The following is an 11696-nucleotide window of genomic DNA, read 5'->3' as shown; positions in this document are numbered from 1 at the left end:
AAATGGTGCACATTGCACATCAATATTTTGAAACAAAATAAAACAAAAAGGAAGTAAAATAAAAAGACATATTAAAAATCAAAACAAAAGAATATTTTAATGCTTTCAAATAAGCATAGAAAATAATTAAACAATTTAGTGAAGTGATTTAAAAAAAAAATCCTCAAATGACAAAGTCGTATAACAATACTTCAGTGTTTGAGAAAGGTGTGTCTGAGCTTAGGCTTAAGCCAATTGAAAATCGAGATTAGCCGGTTGCAAAGGATAGCAAAGGAGAAAAAAGTCTAAATATTTTGCAAATTTAAAATTTTCTACTAGTATTTTCATTTTGTATTTGTATAAGGAGGAAACTTGCCGCTTATACAACAAGTGATAAAATCACAAGGCCTGCACATGAAAATCATTACACAACTAGGCAAAACAAACAATTAAGGCTTAGTTTCTCCATAAGCATATAAACATCAGCATATAATGCATGGGGCACAAATCCCAGTTTCTCCTCACTCTCTCCTGTTCATGGCAAAATAACTCCAAGTTTGAGGAATTAGCCTCCAAGAAAACAAGGCGAGTTAATCTAGCAATTGAAGTAGAGGTCAACTCAGAAAGGGCTAGTGCCTTGCCTGACAATTGCATTATACCATCACACGACATCAACGCCTCTCCCTCCCATTGATAACTCATCCACAAACAAGGAAGTTAGTGATGTTTACCCGGGCCTCAAAATAGCCTCATCAACATAAGGAAGATAGTGGTCCTATTTGCAATATAACTCATCTCAAATATAAGCTTGTTGTCACCTACTCCACGATTTGTCCGCATTGAACTTGGAGCCAAGAGGAACCATTAAGGATAAAAATTTTGCTAGCCATCTTTCTTTCCTAATTTGAAACAGTCCCTTTGAAATTGTCTTTCATGACGTTTATTTTGCAAAAAAATTTGCAGCCTCTATGTATTACGTTGGGTAGCCATCCTTGACCCCCAAATCTTGTGGGCATCTAAAGCTAGCTTTAAATCACAAGTTTGTGGCAAGTTGTTTGCTTGTCCATGCAGGTGGACAAGGCTAGAAACTGGAAAACCACCTTCATGTGAGTCAACCTCTATTGAAAGGCTCAATCCACAATGTATAGGACAAGCAACAACAAGTGGCGGGCTAGCCTTCATGGCAACAACAAAGCCCCAAAGACATGGAAAACTCTACAAGTTTCCATCATGAAGTGTATTTGAAGCATATCTGTACAATAAATACCCACTTCAAATATCATATACTAGAACAAGAAGTGGGCAGTGCAAACCGAGCAGGAGGAAGATGGCAACCGGTGCTGAGCTGTGGGAGGACCGACAGGAGCTACATGGGAGTTTAGTGCATTATGAGGGGAGGATGATGGAGGTGGGGCAGGTATGGGAGCTGCAAGACATACCGGACCGAGCTATGTGCTTTTATGCTTTGGATTGTAGGTAATGACCCTTCACAATGTCTTAATCAGACACAAGAACAAGCAGACGCCAAGACATCGAGTAAAATTATAAGAACCGCTTCTTGTTTCATTGAAGAGATCAAAAAAATATCACGAGTATGAGCGTCCTATGCATTCAAACATTGGAGGAGAATTGTATGCACTGCACACAACCATGGACAACACACTCAAAAGCGCCACAAGCCCAAGACACGACTCAGATTTTGACAACAAGTCACTTGGCTTGCTACATTTTTACCACCTGCTCTCGGCCAGACATGACCCCCACCATCTGCTTTGCCATCAAGTGCCACCATGATCTCCACAATCGCCTCTACCCAACCTCATATATGAGGCCATTGCCATAGTTAGAGCTTCCAAACGCATTTTTTAAAACTTATCCCTACTTAGCTACAACTGGCAGAGGTCATCAGGTGTTGTGCTACATGGCAGATGTTCAGATCGTGAACGAACCACATCACCCCTAAAATGGATGCCTTCAGTAGGAAAATCCAGCCAATCGTTTTCTCTAGTATGCCTTGATGGACTAGCATAAGCTTGATCACAATGTGGAACTCCCCTTGGAGCAATATTTCTAGCCATATTAGAAACACACAAACCCTTCAAGCTTTCTGTAGCTAAGATACCACCATCATATGCTGGCGAACTACCATTTATTTCAGGTTTATCATCCTCTTTTGGTGAGAAACCCTGCAAACTTTGGACTGTACTCACTAAATAAGAAGTGCTAACTCGCCTCTGGTGCTTATGATTTCTATCATCATCTTCATCATTAGATCCCATTTCCTCGAAGTCACCAGAAACAACATTGTCTGCTTCAGACAGCTTCTCCAATTGAGATCAACTTCTTCCATTGTGACTACTCCAATGCAAGAAGCTTTGCACTTGAATCTTCCTACTTCACATACCTCTGGATCAAGTCGCACTTCATAACTCTGTCAGACTCAATTCAATCTCCAACTGTAATGTTTGCACTTGCATCATCCTCCCTTTTGTTTGCAGCAAAAAAGTGAATTCTTCTAAGCTAGAGTTTTGTGCAGTCTACTGCCTTCACACCACTATCAGAGCAGGAGGAAGAGGAAGTATGCCTTTCTCTTTCACTCAAAAAGTGCTTGTTTGGTTTGTCACAAACTTTCCAAAAGAGCCTCTTCAACCTCAATTTTGATTTCAACTCTTTGAAGCGAGCATCATCTGCATGTCTCTTCTCCAAGTTGCTTATATAAAGGTTCTTGCTTAAGGATTTCTTTTATGGAATTTGATGCAGAAACTGCTTTTGGAAGAGTCAAGCTTGTTTCAAAAGCTGCACAACCCACAAGGCCAGTTACATGACGTGAGAAGGACTCTAGTTCTACTGCTAGCATTGGAGAGTTATCCTGAAGAAAAAAGGGTTCTTGCCTACGCTAGGGGTGGATGGATGATGGAATAAGTCTCATCCCGTTCTCAATCGCCTCTTCTCTGCAAAATTTCTAGTTGGGATCAGGGCGTTCTTAACAGATGGAGTCTGTAGCAGAGTGCTGTCCATTATGCGGAATCTCAAGGGAGATTTCCCTCCCCCCTTTTTTCTCAGTTGCAAGCGCCACTACCCCCCAACCCCCTTCCTCTCTATTGTCACTTCAATGCAGAGAGAGAGAGAGAGAGAGAGAGAGAGAGAGAGAGAGAGAGAGAGAGAGAGAGAGAGAGAGAGAGAGAGAGAGAGAGAGAGAGAGAGAGAAAGAGAGAGAGAGATTGTTGCTCATGGTTTTGTCACAACTCTTCCTCCTCTTTCTCTCTCCTGTCCTCACTTCTTCCCCAGTCGGCCTCCTCCTCCTCCTCCTCCTCCTGATATCACCCTCACCCTCATTGCTCGGAGAAGGAGAGAGAGCTCATCATCTTTCTCCTCGTGTAGCTCCAGCTATTGCCGCACCTCCATGCCCTACTGTCTAGCCTCCTCACTGCTGCTCCAGATTACAGCTTCGTTGTCATGTTTCCCCAATACCCTCTTAACCAGCTATTGTGAGCACGAGAGAGAGAGAGAGAGAGAGAGAGAGAGAGAGAGAGAGAGAGAGAGAGAGAGAGAGAGAGAGAGAGAGAGAGAGAGAGAGAGAGAGAGAGAGAGAGAGAGAGAGAGAGAGAGAGAGAGAGAGAGATATGAGCACTGACACGTACGCACAGAACCAAGCCCTCCCAAAATTTATAGAAACGAGCAGGTTTTGCTCTTACGGAAAGAGAGAGTACCTCCTAAGTCCCTAAGCTACCCTAGATTTCAAGGCTTCCTTTCCTACCTAAATGGTGGCATGGCCCGTTGACCTCATCCTGCACAACGTAGACCTTGTCCTGCAGGTCGTCAACGAGCATCAAAAAAGATGCAACGACAAGAAAGAGAAGAAGGATATGTGTGTGTACGCCTCCATCTAGCTCTACAATCTCTTCGGCTCAAAGGCCTCCATTTTGATGTGAAGTCGACGCTGTGAAGACGATGAGCGATACTACTTCCCTCCTTCACAAAACCTCATAAGCTCCTGCTTTGAAGACGATGAAAGGGTGCACACATGACGATTTACCAACAAGGACTTCTGTGCAGCTGAAAATTTAGCACACTGCCGCCAAATGAGCTCCATGTGCGCACCTCTTGAGCAAGGCCGTGGCCCATTAGAGAGAAAGAGAAAGAGATAGTTGGGCCCTTTACAGCTGTCGAAGGCCTCTCCACAAAACAAAAGCACCCAATTCTCTCAGTCTCGTGATCCCCAGGCCATATTCGGTCAGTATCTTTTAAATGAATGAAGAAATGCATGGTGGTATACCATGCATGCGTGGCAGGTGCCATCATTTTCTTTCATGCATGTTTATTCAACGTGGCAATTGTCATCATTTTCTTTCATAAAATTTAATCATTGTTACAACACTATATCTTTCCAATAACTGACCACTACTTGGTTCCAATACTCTCTCTTGAGTGCTGCAACGCACTCATCAATCAAATTTAATCAATCAACATTTTCAACCAATCAACATTTTAGGTCTATCAAAAAATGCTTGAAAATACAACCCTATTTTAGTCAGCAAAAATAGAAGGCATCTCTATAGCCTTTGCCCTTTGGGCAGGCCAAAAAGACTTTCTCGAAGATTGCATCATAAGATCAAACACCTATGAATATTTTGTTTACAAAGTAAATGCTCCATTGGAGAATAGTTTTCTATTCCAAAGTTTTAGCTTTCTATTCACAAGACCTTTGAATCCATTAGGGACACTTGTCTCTCAAAGAAGGTGATGTAAGGAAACAAAAGGGACAACAAAGTTATTTTACAAAGACCCTTGCCATGTGGCACTCATCCAATCAAAGAATCCAACAGCCTTAGTGTGCAACAACCTTGCACAATGAATCCTATGGCCTTCCACAAGCCAAAAACAAAAGTAATCACCCTTCAAAATTGAAGGTTGGAGTGAAATTCCATAGCCTTGCTAAAGAGTTTAAATAATATAACTATATATATAGTACTAAGTATTGTGACTTTTTGATAGAACTGAGAAGTCAAAACTAAGTCTTTCCATTTTTTACATTCCAAACCAAATCTTTCTTAAGGTTCTTGAAATGAAGGAGAGATAACACATGGATGCACTCTCCTATTTTAAGCTCAATTATATATAGTATAGATAGAAGCCTCTCGTTTTCTGTTATTAGATGATGAATTTTCTTTTTAAAAGTCCAAAACTCTTAAAGGAAGTTTAACGATATAAAACAATACGATGACTAAGAATTTGAATCTCTTGTGCAATTACTCATAATTATATATACACACACACATACACATATATACAAATATATAAAACATTATTAAAATATACATTTTTTTTCAAATCTCACAATATTAATAAGATGAAATCATTACATCAACACCATGCTCAAAATCAAGCCATGGCCATAAAATTTCCAGAATTGATCGATGATCAAACTTTCACAAGGAGCCTTGCAATCCACCATAACATACACAACAAAGTTAAACCCGAGGCAAAAATAATTTGAAGGCCTCACTTGTATGAATTCTTGCTTTTTTCAACCACAACAATAAATTTTCTGTTTTCTTGGGTAACCTCTGAGTAATTGGCAGCAGAGAGATCCTTGTAGAACCCAAAAAAAAAAAATCATATTTTGAGGAGACTAAAAAAAGACGTATTTTAGGAATATGTTTCTTTCTAAGGGTAAAGCACCAAAGATGAAAAAAGTGGAATGGAACCTTCGAAGGCAGCCCCACTCTCGATCTCTTGGACATGTCCAACACAAGGAGATCAATGACCTTTCAAAGTAGGAGTGTGCTCAACCTCGCCCTAATGTCATCTGTGTCCATATTCTTTCAACGAAGCACGTTTGTGTTGAAGGGCAGCAGCGCAAGCGACTTTTGCCTATGCAACAGCTCTATGCATATCAGCTCCCGGAACAGCTTGCAGGTGCCCTCTTCTTCTTAATCCTCTGCCACTTCTTGCATTGCTTCCATGGACGCTCTTCTCGCTTCTTCATGGTATCCCAGTCCTCTTTCTTTTGCAAATACCCACTTACAATCCCCCAATGAGGGTTACAGCAGCATACCGTTTTCCCTGCTCGTTCAAGAGCAGGCTTTCACACCTTCTTCTCCGTCACTCGACATGGAGGCAGCTCTTGAGCATCTGAGTGGTGGCTGTGATTCGGAGGTAAGCGGTAGTCCCAAGTCTTATGATGATCCGGATGTGCTTATGGTTGATCCCTTCTTACATTACCTCAATGGGGTGTTGATGGAGGAGCGGGACGAGGAGGATGTCCCTTCCATGCGGGACGATGTCGAAGCTTCTTATAATGCCATCATGAGCAGCTTGTATGACATTGTGAGAGAGTATGTGCCACTTGATTCTACCTCCTCTGAGCATATATCTGTGTTTGGTACGATCCAGGAGAATGGTTTTGATTCGTCAAATCCATGGGAGAAGAGCAGCCATTGTGAGCTGCATGCTGACATACCTGAATCCAATGATGCGTTGAGTAAATTAACCAAGGAAAGCCATATTCTCGAGGTGTCGAGCAACTCAGTGCCTGCTTTTGGTGAAGTTGATCTGTGCTTGGAGCAGGAGAACATAGGAGCTTTTTGGGCAAAGCAAGAGAGAGTACAGAAAACTTCTTCTCAGGCACATGATGGTCCTTTGAAGATTGCTCATGTCAGTGAGCGTGTTGCGGCTGGAGCCGTTAGTGACTTCAGCTTTAACAATGGGGGGAAATTGCAGGATCAGGAGCAAACTAGGAAATTTGGCCTCTTACCTTTAAATTACGAGTCTCCCACGGAACCAAGCAGCATAGACATATTATCACTGGAGGAGTTTAAAGATAGAGCTGGCTATGCAGATCTCTATGTTGGAAAGCCTAGTCCTTTGGATACGTCAACGAATAATGGTAGAGCTAGGAGTTTAAATGGGGAGACTAAGAAATCGTGGAGAAAAGCAGCACACAGAGGCAGTCCATCTGCTAGAAGCCTAAGTGCAGAAGTAGGCGGATTTGTTAATTTAAATGAGTTGCTTATGAGCTGTGCACAGGCTGTGGCGATTGGAGATATGAAAAAGGCAAGTGAGATTTTGCAAGAATTATACCAAGTTCATGGTGCCTCTGTAAAAGGGAATAGCTTGCAGCGCACTGCCCATTACTTCTGCGAAGCTCTAATTGCTCGAATGGTAGGGTACCGAGATAGAATGTCCTGTGAGAATGTACTCCCTGTGGTGTCTCTTTTAAAAGCCTCCAGGATGTGGTATGAAATGACTCCATACTTGAAGATTATGCATTACTTTGCAAATCAGAATATTCTGAAGGCAGCAGAGGGTGCTTCGAGGCTGCATATATTGGATTATGGGATTTCTTATGGAATGCAATGGCCCTGCCTTATAAATGCATTGGCCGATCGTGAAGGGGGGCCTCCGCTGCTTGTCATAACAGGCATTGATTGTTCAAAGTCAGAACTAAATACATTGGAATGGCTAGAAGAGAACGGAAGCCGGCTGGCAGCATATGCAAAGACTTACAATGTGCCCTTCCAATTCCATGCCATTGTCTCCGATCACTGGGAAGATATTGATGCAACCTCTCTCTATCTGCAGGAAAGTGAGGTCCTGGTCATTAATTGCGTGAAACGCCTCCGCCATCATTCAGATATTGAGAGTGTGGATTCTAATTTGACCATTTCCCCTCGCCAAAAGCTGCTAATGAGCATGCGTAGCCTCAACCCGCATCTTCTACTCACAGCAGAGTTGAATTCAGCATGCAATTCACCGTTTTTTGTCTCCCGCTTCCGAGAAGCTCTTTCCTATTACTCCAACCTAATGAATATGAACGACACCCTTTGTGGTGATGACCCGGACAGGCTGATTAGCGAAACCAGGTGCTTCGCCCTTAATATTTTAAATATTGTGGCTTGTGAGGGGGCTGAAAGAGTGGAGAGACCTGAGACGTACAAGCAATGGGATGCACACATAAAAAGGGCAGGCTTTGAATTGCTGCCTATCCCTTCAGTCATTCTGTGCAGATCAAGGTCTCATGTAAAGCAGCACTATCATGAAGAATTTATTGTTCATGATGATGCTAATGGATGGATGTTGTTGGGCTGGAAGGGACGCACCATGTTCACTATGGCTGCCTGGAAACCCAGTTTCAACAGATAGAGATGATGATACCATTACATTGCTTTGTGGATTAAGAAGAGTTATGTTGTAAGATACGTCAAGGGAGGCTATTCCGAATATATATATATGTACAGATTATCGCAAGTCTATGACAAAGACTTTGCTGACATGATTATGTGTCAAGACTTGAATGCTGTATGTGAGGTATTGCCAAGGTTGGTATCCAACAACAAGGTAGCTGTGGTTTGCACTTGTACATTTTGTAGGAGAGGCCACTATTTGTAATGCGGTAATTATGCTTTTTTGTTGTATGCCAATAATGTAGTGCTTCTATCACACACTTTACAAGATGCACAAATGTCCTTAAGAACTTTTGCTTGCGTAGTGAGCTGATTGTCAATTAATCCAAAACAAAGGTTATGCTTGTGAAAACCAACTATAAGGAGAAGCCATGCATTGTGTACAACAATGAGACACTTTAAGTTGTTGAGAGCTTTAAGTACCTTGGTGTTGAGATTCCGGTCAATCACAAGTGGCATGAATGTGCTATGCGTCGTTTGGAAGCGGGAAAGAGAGCATACTATGCATTTGAGAACATGTGCAATGCGGGAAACAGGAAGTGTTGGGTTTTCAAGAAGTACTTTTTTTGACACATTGACAACACCTGATGTTCTTTATGGAGTTCAAGTGTGGGGTGGGAGCATTTTAAAGTCTATTTGAAAAGAGTTTGAGAAGGTCTAAAAGCATTTTTTTACAAACTTTCTTGAAGTTAAGACACAAACACTATATATGTTTCTACTTTTCAAGTCGGGATCTCTTCTAATTGAAGTTATGAACATGGAAAGAGTTATGGAGTACGTGATGAAGATGCGTAAAAACCACTCACATCGACTTTTTACAATTATAAAAAAAAAGTCCAAAAGACTCATCAAAGCAAGATCTTGAGCACGGTGGATGCAAGACATAAAGAAGTGGTTTGAGAGATGGGATGCATTACAGTTGCTACATGATGCGAATGATTTTTTTCTACAATGTCAATGTATTATAGTTTGGGAGGAATCTGGTGGGTCATGCGTCATACATTACACCACCTATATTGCCTTCCAACTACAAAACACATTTTCTTCGTTGAAAGGGAAAACCGTACTCACACTTACATACTTGATCAGGCTATCCCTTGTCAGAAATACGCACTATCACAGCCATTCAACTTAGCTCCCACTCCCTTCGATGTGAGACATGACGTTGGCACAATGGGAGAAGAGTCAAATCGACTGTGCACATTATGCTCACTGCAAGTTCGAGAGTTTTAAGTACCACACACTAGTAGATTGCTCAGCTTTTGGTTACATCCAAACTTGCTTCTCTCATATTTTTAGCCATGACTTAGACCTACACACTTTCCTCTCCCAACCACAATGTGGGCTCTCCATTGCGACTTTCATCACCACAATTTTGGAGCATCGAGAGTCACTCATCAATCACACACATACTACATTACATGTAGCTTTGGTCATGTTATATTTGACCTCTGAGGACGATAATAAAATCTCTCTCTCTCTCTCACACACACACACAACTACATTAAATTATTGTGTTGTTGGTGCCATGCACGATCGGGTATTGAATTAACGCTTCACACGTGTATACTTTCTAATGAAAAGTTACGGTTATTAAATAGATTGTATGTTTCCAATTGCTTTTTGTCATTGGGTTTAACGTGCCACATATGATGAGAGAGAGAGAGAGAGAGAGAGAGAGGAAGGAAGAAAAGATCCCACAGGCACCCACAAATAGAGTATTTGATCCATCACAACAGCAAGAGAGAGAGAGAGAGAGAGAGAGAGAGAGAGAGAGAGTTGAGTGCTCCATCACATCACTAAGAAATAGTGTGTCCCATCCAAAACTTGCGCGTGCGCACGCACACACACAGAGGGGGGAAAGAAAAAGAGAGAGTTCGATCACATTGCTGAAGGGATTTAGTTAGCATTTGCAAAAGACCTTGCATTTGACTTTCTTTTCAAGCAAAGCTATGCAGTAGGTATTATACTTTCCAAATGCAATGTTTTCTTTAGGTTTACTCCAATGGAGTAGTCTCTCACTCCAAACACACGTGAATTCTTTATTTTTAAGATATTGAGTACATATTAGATGTATTGATTGTTTTGTCTCCTAACAATGTGCGGGTGATATGCATTTCTTTGTGAAAGCATCCTCCTGTGCCATTATGCCAATATATGTAGAGGTCGGGTGAAGAAAGTGGAAGAGAAGAGAGAGAGAGAGAGAGAGAGAGAGAGAGAGAGAGAGAACAATATCATGGCATGTGGATGATCTTTCACCTATTCAAAAAGCTCCACAACACGCCATAATACGAGAGAGAGAGAGAGAGAGAGAGAGAGAGAGAGAGAGAGAGAGATAAAAGAGGGGTGCATAAAGGGAATGGTATTACGGTGTGCAGATGATATTCCACTCATTCTGAAATCTCTCCCACGTGCCGTAATACCACTTTGACACACGGAGGTCAGATTTGACCCGTGGGACCGGAAAACAAAACAAAACAGTTCATACATCTCAGTTAAGGACTAGGGGTCTAGGAGGTTCACCTCTTACACATGTAAGATACCACGTGAGTTCAAATAAATGGGTTTTTAAATTGCCGAAATATGAAAACTTAACAGGATTATATTAACAAAAGGGATCTTTTAATTAATTTTAGAGAAAAACCTGTAAGTTTTTAAAGAAAAAGGGGTCATTTTATTACTTTAAGCATGTAAGTAAACGGGTTTTTTTAATACCCTTTGAACGCACATTCTATGATTAGTTTCTTAGAGGCGCACCCCGCGAGCGAGGGTCCAATAAAGAGAAAAACATCTCAGTTAAGGATTGAGGGTCCAATGAAACCTAAGGAGGGACAGGTGAGAGGGTAGCTGGTTTTGGAGTTTGAAACTCCTTGACGATGGCTTTACTTCCTCAGTAAACTGTCCATTTTCTTGCTGTGCATGCTTCACGTACCTTCTGGACTTCTACCTTCTTCTGTTTAGGCTAGGTGGGTATAAGGTCCTCTGCAAACCAAAGTGTGGTGTTTTTGAGAAGCCTCGATTGCTTGAGGAATTTGATTCGATTTGCCTTGGCCTTGAAGTGAGGATCGCATAGTTGGTGCGGTGTTCATGCACGGCAATTATTGTTAGATTCCATTGTACTTCCGTAGGGACTATCGCCTAAATTTGAGCGACGGACTCATTGAACTTGAGGTCCCCCTTCCCTTTCCAATCACTTGGGAGTCCGCCAATGCAAACATTGAGAGCTATATCGTCTTGCCGTTTTTGTTCGCGTAGCTTGGATGCCATATCGTCTTCACTCTTGCGACTCTGTAAGAGATCTCCTCTTTTACTTGAATCTTGAACTCCTTTGTGAGTGTCGTGGCTACTTCCCCTTTTGCTTTAGTGGGCATGGCTTCCATCTGCTCTGTTTTCCTTTTCCTTTTCTCCACTATAGTGAGACGGGCTTTAATCAACGATGAGTCTCTCTTTCAGTTCCTTGTTTTCTTTGTGAAGTTTCTCAACTTCATTTTGAAGGTGTGCATTGCTATCAAGATTTAGGGGTGTTGCCAC

The 11696-nt window shown here is 41.7% G+C and overlaps 1 protein-coding gene across 1 annotated transcript; it reads left to right on the top strand.

Annotated features, from left to right (window-relative positions):
- The first annotated feature begins 5693 nt into the window (after nt 1-5693).
- Nucleotides 5694-8435, top strand: LOC147436765 (scarecrow-like protein 30). Its single transcript, XM_086486189.1, has one exon. The coding sequence runs from the start codon at nt 5944-5946 to the stop codon at nt 8122-8124; it is 2181 nt and encodes a 726-aa protein (XP_086342315.1). The 5' UTR covers nt 5694-5943; the 3' UTR covers nt 8125-8435.
- The last annotated feature ends 3261 nt before the right edge of the window (nt 8436-11696 follow it).

This window comes from Adiantum capillus-veneris, chromosome 17, assembly GCF_014529385.1.
Source record: "Adiantum capillus-veneris isolate H3 chromosome 17, ASM1452938v2, whole genome shotgun sequence".
Lineage (NCBI taxonomy): Eukaryota > Viridiplantae > Streptophyta > Polypodiopsida > Polypodiales > Pteridaceae > Adiantum > Adiantum capillus-veneris.
Note: the sequence above shows the minus strand (reverse complement) of the source record. Positions and strands in the feature narration are given on the sequence as shown.